Here is a 21,050-nt window from a genome sequence, read left to right as displayed (position 1 = left end):
AAAATAACAAAAATACCGAACTCAAGGTAAACTGGCAAATGACAAACTCAAAAAAAAAAAAACCAAACACATCAAACGAATGGATAATAAATTTCTTCTTCCTGACTCGGTACAAGCTTTTTACAGACATTTTCTTATGCAGAAAATGGTGGATTGAATCTTGTTTTATAGCTAGCGTAGCTCTCACTTCTATGACTACATACTTGATATATCTGTGGCAGCTTTGATATTATGTGTAATTGAAATATAGGTAATGCAATTTCGATATATTTAGGTTTTAGTCAACATATTGTCCTTTTTCAATTGCTAAAAAAAGGACTCATTGTTACGATCTGAAGTTGTTAGCCATTTGTCTGTGTTTTGTTTTTGAAATTGAAAACCGGTAAATGCGTTGACCAAGAAAAAGAACTCTTAATAACGAATATAAAACAAAAAAATGTTGTGTTGACTAAAGTTTTTTTAATAAGCACCCGAGCTCACCCATGAGCAAAAATGTTTGGCCCGTTGTTTCTGCTGTGTTTGTTTTTCACCAATGAGCACAACTGTTAGACCCGGTGTTTTTTTTTATTTTTGGTTTGTATTTAGTTGTATCCGCTGCGGTACAGCCAGCACTGTTTTGACAATGGCCAGGGATCTCCATGGCCTGTTTAACGATGGAGCCCCGCCATCGTTCAAATGTCTTGCGCCATCGTCAAATGACTCGCGCCATCGTTAAATTGTCTTGCGCCATCGTTAAATTGTCTTCCGCCATCGTTCAAAACTTCATCGTTTTTTGTAGCCCGACGCCATTTTTTTTTATCAATTATAATCAAATGCATGTAATTGCATAACCCTTAGGCTTTTTATGTCATAATCCAATACAGTTCTAACGCCTGAGGGATATCCGGATTAAGATCGCTAATTACTTGTACCTGAGCTTGTACAGGTAGATCAACAAACCAAACAGGAGAATACTATCTGAGGATAGACGATCCATTTGTCGAAGTAATCAACTAAGTTTCAGCAAATGATTATGATCATTTAGATTAAATAAATAAATTAATAAATTTATCCAGTTACAAAGAAAACAGTTTAACAAGTCGAACACGTGCTTTATTTTGACTTACGCAATCAGCATCCCCCTTTTTTAAGAAGTACAAAATAAGACGTAAAACAGTAAATATTATTTCATCGTAAATAAATCGAGTACTGCTGGAACGATAATTTAGAATTACTTTAAAAGTTTAAAAGTAAAAACTTAAATATTTCCTGTAAAGAAATATCGTATCTAAATTCCGAATTCATTTCGTATATTACAATCAAATTGATACATCCGCGTTTCCGGTTTCTATTCAGACTCGAAAGATGCATGTTGCAGAGCATCAATTTTTCCAGATAGTCATTAAAAACCTTTTCATTTGTCGACGTTTGCTTTACAAATCTCTTTAACCTTTTACATAACCCGTACGAATTGTTTTGTTGTTGCTGCAAATCAGCCATACCGGTAATGGGCTCTGAATTTGACAGTGTCCACGAAAAATAAGCTCCACATTAGATGATTTTTAACCCCCATAACAATTACCAAAAATAAAAGAAAGCTGCATGGGGACCTTCATGACAGCTTTTGGTCATTCTCGACTAAGGGGGGGCCATGATGACTTGGCATTTGAATGGTTAAAAACGGCAATAAATGAAAATATTGATACTTCTAATTCTATAATGAAAATTCAAATAAATATAATTTAAATAAGCAATGAATTAGCATTTTCACCATTCCTTGTATGGAGGGATAAAATACTTCCGATCGCGCTACACTGTACAGCGTAGACAAGGTTTGTAATGGTGAAAGTTCCTCCATGGTTCAATTTTCATCCATGGAGATCCCTGAATGGCATTTAATTAAAATGTGTCGGTCTATTTTCAGATTGTTCAATGGTTGGTATTTACCTATTATACTGATTTGTCTGAAAAGGTAACTGATCGCAACTGAAATGATTGCATCATAACTGTCTGAACAGAACCGCGTTTACCAGCTTTTCCCGAACATGCCGAATGTGATATACCACATTAAAACAGGAGGGGAGCGACACTTTGAGTAGGATTTGCTTACCAGTGTGGTGCAACTGATATCGATCACCTTCAGTTTTAACAGGGTATGTGTTGCGCAGTCCTTAGTTTTCTATGTTGTGTTGTGTGTATTGTCTGTTTGTCTTTTTGCCCTTTTCGACTTGTGAGTTTGAACGGTTCCCTGGTATATATAGCCTCAATTTAAGTATTTAGACAATATTTACATCAAACTGACTCATTAGGACTAAATTTCATTACAAAAACTAACATATAAAATATGCATAATATACAAAAAGGAAAAAGAAGATGTGTTAAAGAATAACTATTGTTTCATTGAAAAGATGTGCGCCTATTGTTAGTGTCGTCATACACAAACATGCAGGCAACGGGATGTTCAGCATGGTTACTGGTAAATATATAAGACAGTATACCGTACAGTTACTTGTCATTTGCGTATACATGATATCTCATAGCTGCTTCATTTGCACAGAGAACACTATTCGAACACCTGTTTTCAAAATCAAACATTATAATTATGTTATATACTTAACACCTAGGAAAGGTATATATAAAAAAGACTTATTTCAATGAATTAACCTTAGTCAAAAGAATTTGTCGTTGGCAAATGATCTATCTAAACCAACAAATGATGTAATCATGGATTTTTAGTCAATAATTCAACCTTATTTGAAGATGAATTCATGCGATCTTTGATTTATAATTTGTTCGGAATGTGTTGCGCATGTTAAATTTATAATCCTGCCAGGAAGAAATCAGTCTGTTGCACCAAAAATGCATGATATGCTTCATATATGAAAGATAACTAGCCTATAATTTTGTATGCAAGCCTCATCAGTGACACCCGAAAAAAATGAGACTAGATTAAACTTAGAATATAGAAGTTATATGTTTGCTTATTTGATTTTATTAACCAGTTTGTTTAGTTATCTTTATAAATATAACGGGTTACGAGCCCGATCACAGTGTCCGTTGGGTCACACCGATACATTATTTAAGAAGAGGGACGAAAGATACCAGAGGGACAGTCAAACACATAAATCGAAAATAAACTGACAACGACAGATAATTTTAGGCGTCCAGTTTGGAATACCCACGAAATGGTAATACTTTATAACGATTTAAGACATTATGTTATGCAGTGTGGGTTTTGCTTATTAGAGTATTTTAGGGTTTTGACGTACTTAGACGTAACACACTGTAACATTTAAAAAAAAGGGTCATTGTTATCACTCGTTGACCATTTAACTTGTGAATTAAACACAAATAGTATACCAATCTCTGAAATAACCCTTTGTATTGATTTCTGGCAAATGCATTTGAATTTTTTTCAATCAAAGGAAAACATGTGATAGTATTTTCAAATCAAGAGTAATACATCAATAGCAAGGAATCAATATTTAAAGTATTTAGAATAACTTTTAGAAAGATTTATCTATTTGTAAATATACGACATATATTTCTATCGTTTTCTATAGTGAGAATTATGTTGTTTAATTCGGGTATTTACCAGATTTTATCTGCTTCATGATAACCCAGACTACAGTAAACTTGAATATATAGCAATCCGTGGTTCTAAAGTGGTAGAGTAGTAACAGGGGCGGTTCAAAACATTTCAAAGAGAGGGGTTCTCGAATAAAAGTTTTTTTTTTTTACCTGCGTTCAGCTAAAGAAATGTCCATGTGTTGATAAGGGAAGAACCCTTTTATCTTTAGTGGAGGGGTGCAAGGGTAAATTGGTTGTATTTCTAATTATTTGGCAAAATTTCGATTGAGTCTCATTTGTCCTAGCTTGCCAACATGAGTTTTTCTCTATTCCAATCATTTTGTTTTGCGGCCATCTTTTTTAATGTGCCTTTTGATTTTGTAAATCCTCTTCCAAAATTTGTTTTACCATAAATTCGACGTTAATGTCTGTTTATTTCAAATCTTATCTAGGCCAATAGTTATTTCACATCCAATTTTTTATGGAAATATTCTTTATAAAGCACAAAGGTGTCAGTATTCACCTCAAAAACTAACAAAACCTTTGAATAGACTTATTAAGAAGGGATATAGTTACTATACTGTTGTCAGGTCATTAAAGATTGCATATTTTGGCGGTAATATTGATTCACTTATAGGGTCTTTGCATCGGAACTAAACACATTTATTCAAAAACCAGTTGTTGGCATGCCACGGGTTATGATCTTCTCATATATATTATGATGGTATGATACTAAACCCCTAACGGGAAGGATTGTGCCTGATGTTCATATGATGAAATCATAATCTTTCAGTCAGTTTAATTGAAGTCTGGAGCTGGCATGTCAGTTAACTGCTAGTAGTCTGTTGTTATTTATGTATTTTTGTCATTTTGTTTATTTTCTTTTGTTACATCTTCTAACATCAGACTCGGACATCTCTTGAACTGAATTTTAATGTGCGTATTGTTATGAGTTTACTTTTCTACATTGGCTAGAGGTATAGGGGAGGGTTGAGATCTCACAAACATGTTTAACCCCGCCGCATTTTTGCGCCTGTCCCAAGTCAGGAGCCTCTGGCCTTTGTTAGTCTTGTATTATTTTTAATTTTAGTTTCCTGTGTACAATTTGGAAATTAGTATGGCGTTCATTATCACTGAACTAGCATATATTTGTTTAGGGGCCAGCTGAAGGACGCCTCCGGGTGCAGGAATTTCTCGCTACATTGAAGACCTGTTGGTGACCTTCTGCTGTTGTTTTTTTCTATGGTCGGGTTGTTGTCTCTTTGGTATATTCCCCATTTCCTTTCTCAATTTTATAATTGTATAAAGATGAACTTATGTTTAACATGTTTAACGCATAAACTTGTTTAATTTGTCTTTAAGTCATCGATCATTTTATTTTCGGGCTGGGGTTGGGGGGTTGATGTGGAATATTTGTTTTGAAAATTGTCAAATGGGTAAAATGTAGACCTTTTTTTAACTCAAGGTGCTCGCCAACTGTGAAATCAATTTCAGTTAGTGAAAAATCAGGGCCAGAAATATCTTCATTATTAATTCTGAAGACCCTCCTCCGAAATCGAATAGTCTGTGCCTGAATACATGAATGCTATTTTAGAATTAAAACAATATAATAACTATCCGACTGAAGTGCTGAAACCGGCGAAGGGAGACAACCACAATTTATATTATGTCTTATAAGTCCGTATACTTGTAAGCCTAAGTAATTTGCGTTAACGTACGTAAGTTTCGTTTGAAACTTAAAATTCTCTAATATTATAACGGCCGTACGGTGACCTATAGTTCTATAGTTCTTAACTTCTGTGGCATTTGGTTTCATGTGTCCAGTTGTCTCAATCCGCGTCTTCTTCTTCTTTATTTAATGTATTGTTTTTTATAAAATGAGGGCTATTCTAAATTTGCGTTTAAGTATATACTGAATGATGCTTGATTACATTTTTTGGCATAACCTTGCTGCTAATTTTCTCCAAATTAATTGCATTGCCATTGCATGCACATATCAAGAAAAGTATAAATGCAATTTCATGAATTTTACTGCGTACAATTGTATTCATACGTTTTGATCATTAAGATATAACCATATTCTAACCTAATTACACATAATAAATTGCTTACTCATTCATATAGTTTCCGTGTGATATACCACGATTGGTGTTGAAGTACGTTGCCGCTCCTTGCGCTAGATATTCGCCTTCACTAGACATTGAATATGAAGACATTTCCCAGGTACGATGGGCCCTGACAGCATTATAGGAATTAGTAATCTGTAATGAATAAACCAGTATGCACAATATAAAATACGAATGATACCACGGAATACACATTTCCAGGATGTGACTATTTTACAACAAGTGGAACTTCTGTCTTTGAAACACATTTTCTATGTTCTATGAATACTTTTCGTCGTCTTTAATGTTTTGTTATAAATAAAGAGATAAATGGACGAAAACTATGAATTTAGCATGTTCAGTAAGCAAAACTGGGGCAATATGCGCAGTTATTTTTTTCCATAGACGTTAAAGGTTACGTTTTCTACTGTAGCTCAGTCCATATCATAAACTTGAATATTTAAGATGGCTCGTTTCAAAGCGTAGATATTTACACAAATGTGGTTATAAGTTTTTGTAGTACGAATTGTGATTCATTGTTTCGTAAATAAGAATACGAGAAAATCCTTTCGTGATGCGGCTCGTCGTGATAAAAAATCCCTTTTAACACAATAATTTCTTTCAAAATTTAATACTTTGAATATATTTAATAACTCCATAGTTTTTACACATTTATTCTACGGTCCTCTACACAAAGCTCAGTCACTTGTTAACAACTGAAACATTTTTTATTTACACACAACTTTTGTGTCCCTCAATTGGAAGCATATTAGTGGTATTGACACAACTGTTGACGTTTGTAAAGAAAAGTCTAAAGGTGCATTTTTGACCCAATCACATGTGTTTTGACATTATTTACCTCTAATGGTTTACTTTTTACTAATTGCGATTTGCACGAGTTGTCTCATTGACACTCAAACCACATCTATCAATCTTGTTACATTGAAGCATTGACATCGTACGTATGTTTCGAATGAGTGAACTATCGACATTAAAACATGAACAAGACAAATCTTACTCTTCTTTTCATTGCACCGTCTACACCATAGGTATGAACAGAATGTGTGACAAATATATTCAATAAAATCAACCAACTCGTTATGACAGCTGAATAAGGGATGAATCAAACTGACAACAATCTGCATGAATCAAGGAATATAGGAAAGGATTATAGTATATTCGAAAACGAAACACAACCGTTTTATCTTACTATAAAATCCTACATGGTCATGGTATACTATTATTTTGTCTACAGCAAATAGTCCTTACCTGCAATTAATTCGTTTTGTTTAGTTAATGGACATGTGGTTTATTATTCAAAACATCAGTGGTTAGTTTATTCATTGCTACAATTCACATTATACATATACTCATGTAGTTTTCCAAAATTAGTGAAATAGTTTTTTTAAATATGACTAATGAAGCAAGATTTTTTTTTTATACTGCACTCGTTTTATTTGAGCAGTCAGAATGCGTTGACTGTATATTTCTATGTCACATACAGTCACTGACCCGATATCACTTTTCCTCATGAATATTTAAATAGAATTTGCCGAAATAATATTTAATTATTCATACGACCTCTTCAACCTGTTCTTGTTTCCAATGCATACAACGATGCATGGAACGACTCAACCTTGTTTAATTTGCAATTATTGGAAAAACATATTTCATTTGTTAATAAGTTTTGTTTGAAACCTATAAATCATTATGTTTTATGCTTATGGTTGATATTTTAGTCCATACTTAAACGATTTCGTTCACCATCGAGTGTGGCCGGGTTTTAATAGGTAGATGTACATTTCATTGTGTTGTATATTTCTCCGTGAGCATGATATGGGGCCTTTCTAAAGGGGATTTCCCCCAATATTTAAATCAAATAAATAACCTTAACGCATTAAACAACAATTGAAAATGTTTTTTTCTAGATTGCAATATAAAGACAATAATAGTGCATTGACTTGACATATCAACGATATAAGGATTCGGCCCGAAACGGGGAAATAGCTCGACACAGTTTCGCATTCCCCCGTTTCTAAGCTTCATCTTTATATCGTTGATATGTCAAGTCAATGCCCTACTATTGTCTATGTATACGTGTGGTGAGACTGATATGATTAGAATTGTTGTTAAATTTATAAGCGACATGTATATTTCTAGAAATGCTTTATTAAGTACTAATAATTTTGTGGTACCACTTCCTCATATATATTGATGGCGATCCGATGGATACATCTGTTGTAGAGTTGTCACTGACTCAGACGTACTTATAAATATAATTAGTTTCTGTGACTGTATATAACATTAATTTGTAGGATCCTTTACTATAGATAATTTAGCTGATCTGTAACAATAACATCTTCATGCCTTATATATCATGTACTGCAGTACTCCGCTAGATTAAAACTGACGAGGAACGGTAACACACGGCCAGCGAAAGCTCTTTTTTTGAGAGCCCAGGTGGTCGTGTGGTCTAGCGGGACGGCTACAGTGCAGGCGATTTGGTGTTACGATATCACAGTAGCATGGGTTCGAGTCCCGGCGAGGGAAGAACCAAAAATTTGCGAAAGCAAATTTACAGATCTAACATTGTTGGGTTGATGTTTAGACGAGTTGTATATATATATATATATACACAATGTTTATGTATGATATATATGTCTGTATGTTTGTCAAGTTTGTGTACAACCAATTTGTATTGTCTTGGTATCAATCCTGTGATTTTGGATTTCAAACCAATAAAAATTACTTACTTACTTACTTATACTCATGTGATTTTCATTGACAACATTATTTAATGCATCAACTACCATTAATTCACATTGTTTGACGTAATATAGATTACGGTTAGAATAACCAAAATCCGAACTCTAATAACGAAAGTTATAATGGAATATTTTTAATTACTGTGTGTCATAGATATAGCGGATATAGGTACAGCTAACCAAACGGGTCGTGATCGATTTTTACCTGACACTGTAAGAAAATCTTTGTTTTGTTTCATCTATAATCAATGTAAATAGAATGAAATTCAAAACAGTGTGGCTGTGGCCATTGATTGACACATTAAATTCATCCTTTGATTGGGACAATTTACATGAACGTTTGTCTGTAACGACCACTGTTCACGACGTACATACGATAGACATTTAAACTGTGGGGTCACCAAAGGTTTCGTAACGCCTTTAATTATAAAATAATTCAAAAAATTAATCAGGAATAACCTTTATGTTTTGATTCATATAATTGATATAAATCAAAACATCGTGTTATTTCTGATTAGTTTTTTGAATTACTTTATTAAGGTGTTGAGAACCTTTGGTGACCCCATTGTTTAAGTGGCTTTAAAAAGTACATAGTTAGCAGTGGTCGTTACATACAAACGTTCACCTAAATTGTCCCAGACAATGGATGAATTTAATGTGTCAATCAATGGCCACAACCACACTGTTTTGAATTTCATTCTATCTCAGTTGTCGGGTCATTTACATGTTTTTCTGAATGAAAGCTAATGCATTGCAAAAGTAATAGTTACAAACCATTAACATACCTGTGATAACTCATTCCAGTGTAGTATTTATATTTTTATCCGTCTGATGAGTTAAGCCTTTTTCAACTGAATTGACAGTTCGTTCTTTTTTTTTGTACTGTTACAAAACTGACTCAACTGGTAAAGGAAGGGCTTATTTATAAATTTACTGTTTACAAATTTTTGAATTTTGAAATATTAAGGCTTTTCTACCCCAGGTATAAATCACCTTAGCTGTATAGGCAAAACATTTGAGAATTTTGGTTCTCAATGCTCTTCAACTTCGTACTTTATTTGGCCTTTTTAACTGTTTTGGATTCGAGCGTTACTGATGAGTCTTTTGTAGACGAAACGCGCGTCTGGCGTATATACTAAATTTGATCCTGGTATCTATGATTAGTTTATTGGAACCTTCTAACATGCTCAGCCCGCCAGGTTCTGTAGGTATGTACCTGTCCCTAGTCAGTAATGTCAGTGATTGTGTTTGTTTATGTGTTTCACATTTGATTTTCGTTCATTTTTGTAAATGAATTAGGCCGTTAGTTTTCTCGTTTGAATTGTTTACATTGTCATTTGGGGCCTTCTATAGCTGACTATGCTGCATGCACTTTGTTCTTGGTTAAAGGCCTCTCAGTGACCTATAGTTATAAATGCCTGTGTCATTTTGTCTCTTGTGGAGAGTTGTCTCATTGACAATCATACCACATATCATTTTTTATATTTCCCGCTTACAACAGGTAAAACTGAAAATCAAACTGACCTCAATGGCTAAAAATTCTAACACGGTCATTTGCAGTTTTACATATTTGAATTATTGTAAAACATTTTTTTTTATCTGAAACAATCATTTGATCTGAACAGCAACAAACGCCACTTTTCAACGCCATCAATAAGAAAACTGAAATCATTCGAGTGCACAACATGCACGAGCCAGATTCGAATCATAACCTCTGTGTTGACTGGCTAGTGATAACAGTTTGTGAATTATTTAGACCCCTTTGCAATCGAGGCGCCTAATTACATCACTAAATGTGAAATTCCACAATTCGGGTATCCTGTATTAGTTTTTTTTAACTTTTCACTTTTCAAAATAGTGTGCAGAATTTATAGTTGATTCAAATAAAGAAATACTTGGCAGCAGTACTGAGTTTACCAGGGTTAATTAAATCATAGTCGTCTGCAAACTTCTGAATAATGTATTCCCCTTTTCCAAAACATGCCGAATGTGACCTACCACATCGAGATATAGCTGGGTTTGTACTATTATGAGCAACATGAGGGTTGCGACATTTTGAGTAATATTACCTTACCTATTCAGTGCAACTGATATCACTCCCAGTTTTCAGCGGGATTCGTGTTGCACAGTTCTTAGTATCATATGTAGTGTTTTATGTACTATTGTTTGGCAGTTTTTCTGTTTTTTCTTTTCTCTTTTTCGACTGATGAGTTTGAATGTCATTTTGGTACACTCTGCCTCACCTTTCTTACTCAGACATGATAAAGAAAACAATGCTATCGGGTTTTCACCATGGCCACTGATGAAAACAAACTGCCTCCTTTCAAATTTATTTCATTTACAAAAGCTCATATGAAAAAAGATGCATACTATGCAATGAGGAAAAAGCTGATGAGTTGAAAGAATAACCATTCTCGTTTATTGTTCTATTGCAAAGATGTGCGCCGATTTGTAAACGTCGTCACATACAGACATGCAGGCCGCTGAGGTTTTCAGTATTGTTACTTGTAATATCAAACTGCCTCCTTAGGACTAAATTTCATTTACAAAAACCAACATGTAAAAGATGCATTATATACAATGAGGAAATACAAGATACAAATGTATCTATTGCATTTAAAAGATGTGTGTCTATTTGTCAGCGTCGTCATATACAGACATGCAGGCGGCTGTTTTTTTTAGCATGGTTACTTGTTATATCAAACTGTGCAAAAAATCACATGTAAAAGATGCATAATATATAATGAGGAAAAACAAGATGTGTTAAACGAATAACTAATGTTTAATAGAAAAGATGTGCTCCTATTTGTCAGCGTCGTCATACACAGACATGGAGACCGCTGGGTTTTTCAGCATGATTACTGGTATATATATAAGAGAGAATGCTGTACAGTTCTTTATCCTTTGCCCACAGATGATATCTCATAGCCGCTTCGTTTGCACAGAGAACACTATTCGTACACCTATTTTTTTTAAAATCAAACATAATTATATACTTATCAATATTCAAGTAAAGGTTTCTTTGACATTCTTACAATTAATTTTCTATCAAAGGTAATATCAGTTATTGGTTTAGATAGATAATTTGCCAACGACATATTTATTTGACTTGGACTAAATTCTTTTAGCTTAATTTCATTGAAATAAGTTATTTCTTTGCTAAAATGCTCGTACTTTTAATTTAAGACATTTCTTATTTATCTTTAGGTTTATTAGTCTGAACATGTAATACAACTATTTGAGAATGGATATGAGGAATGTATCAACGAGACAACAACCCAACCAAGAGCAGATAACAGCCGCGGGCTACCAATGGGTCCTCAATACAGCGAGAAAATTCTGCACCTAGGGCCGTCCTTTAACTAGCCCCTAAACAAAAATGTTGACCAGTTCAGTGATATTAGACGTCATACTAAAAGTTAACGGATCATGTCACAGAAAATAAATGATTAAGTGCCAACACACACTTTTACTCTAAGAATAACGCAATAATTGGATAAGAAATGTAAAACGTACATCAAAATTACTATCGATAATTCTTTTTGGTTTAGAATTAAAATAAAATTTTGTAATTCAATGCGTACACTTGAATTTATACATTTTTATCATTAAGATACCATAATTATAACTTAACTAATCTTTATGCATTGAGCTTACTCATTCATATAGTTTCCGTGTGATATTCCACGATTGGTGTTAAAGTATGCTGCCGCCCCTTGTGCTAGATATTCTCCTTCACTAGACATTGAATATGAAGACATTTCCCAAGTCCGATGTGCCCTGGCAGCATTATAAGAATTAGTAATCTGCAATGGATAAATTAGAATGTCAAATAAATAATACAAGTACGTAACTACGGAATACGAATTTCAAATATATCAAACAAAACTTATGTCCAACTGCAAACATTAGATCAACAACAAATGAGAACAACGATTTTCCCCCCATAAGATTTGCATATCTACTTGGATCAGATTGTCCGTTAACATATTTTATTGATTTACATTTCGATAAACCATTTCGCGAAACTACTTTTGTAATCCAATCTATTCTACGCGATTTTAAGTGTACAGGATCCAAACCGATCAAATCACAAGATTTATGTTAAGTCAGCAAACAAATCAATAACATTAGTTCTTTGAGCTTTTATAACCAACAAATAAAGTTGTTCAGTATGTTCAGAACGAGTGCATTCGTGAAGTATCGACCCTCACACATGAACAAGTAAAATCTTACCCTTGTTTTCATTGCAGCATCTACACCATAGGTATGAACTGAATGAGTGAATTCGTGAACCAGTACATTGAATGTATGTAAGTATGGATCGGCTGCGTTACAAAGTATATTGTCATCAAGGATTGTAGTAGTACGTCCTGCCGATCCTGCTAAAGTTCCATATTTCCTACCGTCAGGGGTACAGGTATTTTTACAAGCACCCGAACATATACCTGTGAATATACAACAAAAATTGTTATTACTGATACAAGCAGGAAAAACATGTTGGTTCGGAAGCAATGTGAAGTTCTAAATTTTATTACAAAAATTCGTGAGAGAACAGAAACAAACTTTAACCGGAAGTTAAAAAACTTAAATTACAGTATGCTGTATATTTAAACAAGACCCAAATTTACTTCTTCACGATGCCGAGTACACAAATAAGTTGTCAGAGCAGTATCTTAGATTTAACAAAAAATACTTATTGGTAAACACGCACGTCGTAAATTAACACTACAGATTTGTACAAGTTGTATCTGTGCATTTCTAATGATCAAAAACGAGGAAGCATGCATTAATAATTTACTGTAAACTAACTTATTTTTGCGGATAGTTTATTCCGCGTTTAGAAATTCATATTCGTGATATTTTTTACTCGCGAAAGTCTCGAAAATAAATCACTTGCAAAAAATATTTCGAGTACAGAATGTAAATATACCTCTACACTCAGATCTATCAGCAACATAATGATTGTATGGATATATCATCATGCCCTCAGATTTAGTAAATACTCCAATTTTAACTTGGCCCGCAACACTGTTACATATAGCAGAAGGCATATTCTTCACCATTCGTGCAATTATTTGTGCCGCCTTTTAACAAAAAGAGTCATAAAAGAAACAGGATTGGTACATACACATTTTTGAATATAAATGAATGTAATATGTGTGTCTGTAAAATATGTATTTACAACAAAACAAATGATTATATGGTCTGTGTTTTTCTGTTTGACTCTTTTTTTGTTGATTTATTATATACGAATGAATGTCTATCTCATTGTGAAACGTTATGTTTCAATATCAAAGCTACAGTTTGAGATCAACACTGTTTAATGTATTGCTTGTTTTTTTTTCTTCGTTTGTCATAACATGTGTTTTCAAACACAAATATGGTGAAGCTAAATTTTGCGTGTAAACCACTGCGCCATTTTGTACACCCTAACTCCTACTTAATGTCATATCACAGGGCAGCGTTAATTGATCTTTATTTGGATAAATATAAATGTTTATATATATACACTGAGATCCAACCCAAATAGGGACATCCTGGAATAACACAACGTATATTTTAGATGCAAGCAATGTTTATATCTGGAAATACCAGACAAATCAAGAAAAAAAAAATAAAATTCGAGAAATTCGTTAAAAAAAATCGCAAAAAGTTGTACATCAAAAGAGTAAAGAGATCCTAATAAGCTGTGTACGACCTTCGCATCCATGATTTTCTAGCTGCGTTGAAGACCCATTATTGGCCTTTGGCTGTTATCTGCTCTTTTGTCGGATTGTTGTCTCTTTGACATTTCCATTCTCATTTTTTTTATAGGGATGCAGGAATGTAAATTTGGATTCTAAAGGATGCAGACTCTACCTTGGTATGAGCTGTACCAGACACGGATGTCGTTGCTGTTATATCAATATTTGTTCCTGATTTATAATCTGCAATCCCACCATTGCAATATACATATTTATGTTTGAAAGATGTTCTTGTCGAATGAGCTGGAAGTGGATGTTTGGACTCTGATGTAAACTTGGTAAATTGTTCAGGTCTGAAAATCAATGAGATATTTATTAGATAAAATAATATGAATAATAAGCACCATTGGACATATAAATATATAAGTAAAAACCAAGGAAATGTGAATATCCTGTCGTCTGTACTGTACTATCAATTTTTAAAGAAATTAATTAAAACTTATGCAAGTCTATACATTTGTATATTATATTTTTTTTTGATTTCCATAAGCAAAAATAGTTTTGGTCATTTTAAAATTGTCAACATTACAGAAATAATCGTTGAATGAAAAGCCTATTACATTCATGTTGGTTTTTTTTGCTCTTTAATTTGTGTTTCGCTTCGCCGTCGTTGTTGTCATTGTATGTATGTCTGAATGAGAATTATTTGTTTACTGATTATTAATGTTTTAAAAAAAAATTACAAATTTTGTTCCTTTCAAAAAAACATTGATGTGTAACTCCACAAATGAAAATTAAAACCAATGTTGCAATGCGCTTTCATAGTAAACACAATGACTAAGTTATGTTTCGAATAAACAAAATCTCATGCCAATGAGACAAGACATTTGTTAACGAATATAGGGGGATATGACCTGGAATAATAGATCAGAAACTTAGTAGTTTAGGTATAGACAAATACTAAAAATACACTTACGAAAGTAAATTCATTAAAGCATCTTCTTCCCGAGTTGGTGGAGGGATACAAAGTACACCTGTAAAAGCAAGCTTTTAATAAACAAATAATTGTAGCTGTTGGATTTTGTTCAATCATAATTTTCTCATACACACGTTTTTTTTTTCGTTGTGTCCTTCACCATGACGTTGTCAATTTATCTCGACTTTTGAGTTTTAAATGTCATCTTGGTATCTACCGCCTTTTATTTGATATAAGTTTTCCACACAAATTATTGACAGCCATAGCGAATAATATTATTTTTTGTTACTTCCTCTTAGCTTAGACAAATAGTGTTTAAAAGTACTGCACAGATGTTACATCCAAATAAATACCTAAAAATAATAGAAGATCAAAATATTGTCACGCAATTGCATTATTTATATTCACTCTCCCATGTCTTTTTAAACAAGGAAAGTTAGCAGATATGTATCCAAAGAAACTTACTCTAAATAGATCCTTTTTAAGTAGGACTAACTCTCCTAATTTCCAGTATATTAATTGCTGAAGGGGTAACTCGAAACGATTTTCGTATTCGATTGCTATAATACACTTTTTAGACGGAGATGGTGCTTCTTATATTGTGTACACTTACAACGTGTTCGCAATGTCCTTGTCTGTAGTCGCGCTTTACATTTCAGTGACCGTAGTTTATTTATAATTGATAATTTATTTGTCAGGATTTCGGTACCACACATTAACAAAAACCTGCATGGATAAAGTTTAAAAGAGGGACGAAAGATACCAAAGGGACAGTCAAACTCATAAATCTAAAACAAACCAACAACGCCATGGCTAAAAATGAAAAAGACAAACAGAAAAACAATAGTACACATGACACAACATAGAAAACTAAAGAATAAACAACACGAATCCCACCACAAAATAGGGGTGATCTCAGGTGCTCCGGAAGGGTAAGCAGATCCTGCTCCACATGCGGCACCCGTCGTGTTGCTTATGTGATATCAAATCCGGTAAATAGTCTAATTCGGTAGGTCACATTCAGGAAAGGGAAGGGGATTGTAGTTACGACGTAAGGAACATATCCGATAGCATTTGTGAAACGGTTATTCCATAACGGTCAACCAACTCGTGATGGCGTCCGTAAAATTTACGAAGGGATGATTTCAACTTCACCATTTGGAACTCTTGGTTTAATAGCTTCCTTGTGAGCAGCAACCCTCTATCAAGAAAATCATGATAGGAAATGCAAGCACGGGAATATCGTATCAATTTGGAGATATATACCCCGTATGCAGGTGCTGCTGGAATGTTGCTACTTAAAAATGGAAAGTTCACAATTGGAAAGCTGAAATCATCTCTTTTGTCGTAAAGTTTTGTTTTCAACCGACCCTCATTGTCAATTTCTAGATGTAAGTCAAGATATGAAGCCGACTTAACTGTATCCGTAGTATCCTTCATCTCCAATTCGATGGGATTATAACAAAGGATGTGGACAACTAAGAGAACAAATAAAACCATGGCAATATGCGAATAACAACGAACAATTGAAAAATATTCAGTTCATCTGTGACAAATATATTCAATAAAGATCAACCAACTTGTAATGACTGCTATCAAACTTCCAAAGGGATGAAGCACACTGACAACAAGCTCTGCAAATCAAGGAATATAGGAAAATAGTATAGTACATTCGAAGACGAAAACACAACCATTATTATCTTACTATAATATCCTACATTGTCTACTATCATCAAATAGTCCTTACCTGCAATTAATCCAAACAGCAATGTTAATGTTAACATTGTGTAACCACTACAATTATGACTGTGTCACAGATAATGTGGACCTTTAGATTTATATGAGGTTTGTATACAAAGATCTAGACATATACATAGTAAATGACCTCAAAGAAGATAATGTAAGTATCGGCCTTGTAGTATGTCAGGTCATTGATTTAATACATGTATGTACCTATCTTGGTGCAGATCTTTCTGAAAGAAAAAAAATCATATGATCATCACAAAAATGCCAGGGAGGTATAAAGTCACATGTTTGTTTTCTACTATTTAATTATATTCACAAATGGCGTATACAGCACAAAACAAATCATTAACAGGCAATTGCAAAAAGAAGGAAACACTGGGGGATTTAAGGTTATTAAAGTACAAGAAAATAAAGGGGAAATCTTTATTTTATAACTTTAATGTATATAAGAAAATACGTCATTCGTTCACATAGGAAGGGGTACACTGATTGATTTACAGTTAAATAAGATTAAAGGGAAATATTTTTTTACATATATAAGAAAGTATGTTATTATTAGTAATCTAAAAATATATTAAGACAAGATCGTTCGGCATTTATTATAAGTTGCTTTTAGACAGTCAAAAACTGTAACAAAAAAAAAATAAAAAAAAATAGAAGGTTGTTTCGAAAAATAAAACGATAACAATATCTTTTAATGTCTTAACTGGTTATGATAACAAATTAAGTTGACAAACATACACCGAGGAAACCACGTGAATTAAAAAGAGCTCTCTGCTTTGCATTGATTTACCGCAATGTAAATCAAAACCCCGTCAACATGCCCTTATCGACGTAAAACATTTTACTAGTGAGTGGTGACGTAGACATATTGTCCCGGTAAACTGATTTGTGAAAGTGACAGTCAAATTTATGTAATGTGTAATTCTGCTGTTCATATCCTCTTTTCTTTAATTGATAGTTTTTATGTATACGGTGCACATACTGAATTACGTGAGTGTAAACATTCAGCAGTTTTGTGTGGTCCTTTAAGGCTCTTCAACAATTGTTTGGCTTTAACATTTAAATAATCGACTTTGAATGCTCAGTTAATCAAGAAATATTTAGATCAAAGGTAACATGCTGCTTAGATTTTGTAAGATCATATGTAGTTTGTGTAGATATGGTTGTCAATCTTTATTACAATACCATTAGTCTTTTGATATTTAATAGGTCAAATACGTTTGCCATGTTTTGCAAAATAAAAAAACAACTGAACTACTTTTTTCAAAAATTAGAAATCATAGTCAAAACTTTAAATCAATACAAATATAAAAAAAGAAGATGTGGTATGATTGACAATGAGACAACTATCCACAAAAGACCAAAATGACACAGACATTAACAATGAGCAAAGCCCATACCGCATAGTCAGCTATAAAAGGCCCCGATAAGACAATGTAAAACAATTCAAACGAGAAAACTAACGGCCTTATTTAAGTAAATAAAATGAACGAAAAACAAACATGTAACGCATAAACAAAAGACAACCACTGAATTTACAGGCTACTGACTTGGGACAGGCACATACATAAATAATGTGGCGGGGTTAAACATGTAAGCGGGATCCCAACCCTCCCCCTAACCTGGGACAGTGGTATAACAGTACAAGATAAGAATGAATGTAAAATATTTTAAAGGTTTACTGTGATTTTTGAGCGTGTAGTATTTACCTATTTACCGTTTCGGACACAAAAATAGATCGTTAAAGTTCATGAAGTTCAAGGTCAATAATTTACACCACTGTACGTACATCAAACACTATTTCATATGTCTCGACGCCAATGTATCAATATAAAGCATGTAAATACAAGTAACTAAAGAAATTTAAGGTTAATAACAAGATATAACAAAAAAATGTTATCAGAATGCCATATGTTGGCAAATTTTCGTAACGCTAAATCGACAACTTTCAATTTTGCCGGGAATGACGTTATGTTAACACAAAGGTAAAACCGCGTTTATTTAACGTTCACAACAGTTATGTTACGATTTGTAGTTTTCTGCTTGTGTGTCTTGAAACATGTTAATAATAATATTGTATGTCTTTTCCATTACATATTGTATATTTTTATAACTGTTTTACGTTCATTTAATTCCCTGAGATTGGTTATACAGGTATAAGGATATTGTCGATATCATAAGTAAGATGTAAACTTAATTGTGTAGTGTTATAGTGTACCATCTGACAGAGTACACCGACCTTAAACTCATAACATTGTTTATCGATCAAAATAGCTGTTTCATGTGTAGATTTCATTCACAAAAAAAAAAACCTAAAGGTTACAGAGAGACGGGATATACCAAAATGATAATCAAACTTTAAAGTTGAGAACATTTGACACGTCCATGGCAGGAAGCGAAAAAAATTAAAGACAAGCTTTGAAAAGACTGTATCATTGTGACAAATATTTAATAAGAAAAGTGAGTGATAGTTGGCAAACGTTTCGTTGACACTACAAGGAGAAAACTAAAAAAATCAGCTATGAATATATGAAAAAAAAAATCGAAATCTAAAGAAGTCAAAACCTGGGAAATCCGAAATAAACATTATAATTTGTGATTAAATGTCTTTATTTTTTTTGCAGTCACTCGACATGACATGGTGACAAGCCAAAAACAGGCAAATAAACTTTTGAATAAACCTATTTATAGCCTTTTTTTTAAAAGGAAGGCATGTTAGAACTGACAGCACATTCATAGGAATAAATATAACAACGTTACCTGTTTCTATATATAACAACACTAAACGAAATGATATTTTACAAATACCAAAAACAACAATGCAATTGTTAACTAATATATATATAGGAAGATGTAGTACCAATGAGACAACTCTCCATCCAAGCCAAAATCTATAAAAGTAAACCAGCAAAGGTCAAGGTACGGTTTTCAACACAGAGCCTTGGCTAACACCGAAACACAAAGGACCCCAAAAAATACTAGGGTAAAACCTTTCAAAGGGATAACCTAAAGTCTAAGCTATATAAAAAAAAACGAGAAACACTTATAAACCACATCAAAAAACGTAGTACAGCATGTACAGGTGCAAGTATTTAACATACATAAGTCGAAAGAAAAATAACAACGCCATAAAATAGAATAACAGACAATCAAATGCATATACTAGTGTTAGAATGTACTGCATGATAGTTACACACAAACTGCTAAATTATTTGAGAAACTTGGCTTATTACTGCAATAAACCCATGCTAAAATGTTATAGAGTTTCCTATCTTTTTCATATTGGTTGTATTACAAAGCCATTTCAACATGGCACTAGTTACCCTGACTTCATCTGAAATATACAAGTATGTAATACGTACATGAAGTTGTATTATTAACATTACATTATTTTCCCCATCCCGATAAAAAAAAATATTTCCATGTAATTATTGACAGATTTTGTATATTCAAACAACAAATATACTCTCATAAATAATGATTGTTACATGTAATTAAAATATTTTTTCGTAGCAAAACGAGCAAATAAAGATATCTTGATAAAGGAAAATATTGATACACATCATTGTTTGAAAAAGAGGGGTAAAAGATACCAGAGGGACAGTCAAACTCGTAGTTCGAAAATGGCTAAAAATGAAAAGTCAAAAAGACAAATAATAGAACACAAGACACAACAGAAAACTAAGACTAAGCAACATGAACCCCCACCAAAAACTGGGGGTTATCGTAGGTGTTACCATGTTGTATTTTAAATGGGCGATGGCAATATTATACGTATGTAGTTGTAGTTGTGATTTTTGTCTAGTCATTGTATATATATGATGGAACTTACAATAAATCATACCTCATACATCAATTACTTACAATTATTTTGTTATGTCGCTTCATCGAAAGCCTTAAATATGACCATGTAAGACACAGATGCCAAATTAGTCTGAACTGTTGCTTGTTGAGTTTTTATTATAAATTAACATTTAAAATCCTTATAATAGCTGTCGTAAAAGTGCTTAAAGTACAATATAAATCAAATTGAAACTAGGTTGGCTATTTGTAGACAATAAGTCTTTATAATGTCATGTTATTGTAATTATCCTGGAGGCCCTATAGTGTAACAGTTTAACAATTATTAGACGATCGTTAACCTACAAATGAAGTCACTGTATTAACAGTGTGCTTATACTATTTATCGAAATCCTTATAAAAGCTGTAAGAAAACTGC

The 21,050-nt window shown here is 33.1% G+C and overlaps 1 protein-coding gene across 1 annotated transcript; it reads right to left on the bottom strand.

Moving 5' to 3' along the window:
* Window positions 1–11,182: 11,182 nt before the first annotated feature.
* On the bottom strand, window positions 11,183–15,182 carry LOC139498454 (uncharacterized). Its single transcript, XM_071286837.1, has 6 exons — window positions 15,083–15,182; window positions 14,282–14,459; window positions 13,353–13,506; window positions 12,656–12,867; window positions 12,077–12,225; window positions 11,183–11,382 (listed from the first exon to the last, which is right to left on the bottom strand). Exons 1-6 carry the CDS (start codon window positions 15,094–15,096, stop codon window positions 11,238–11,240), a joined length of 852 nt encoding a protein of 283 aa, XP_071142938.1. The 5' UTR covers window positions 15,097–15,182; the 3' UTR covers window positions 11,183–11,237.
* Window positions 15,183–21,050: the final 5,868 nt, after the last annotated feature.

This window comes from Mytilus edulis, chromosome 12, assembly GCF_963676685.1.
Source record: "Mytilus edulis chromosome 12, xbMytEdul2.2, whole genome shotgun sequence".
Classification (NCBI taxonomy): domain Eukaryota; kingdom Metazoa; phylum Mollusca; class Bivalvia; order Mytilida; family Mytilidae; genus Mytilus; species Mytilus edulis.
Note: the sequence above shows the minus strand (reverse complement) of the source record. Positions and strands in the feature narration are given on the sequence as shown.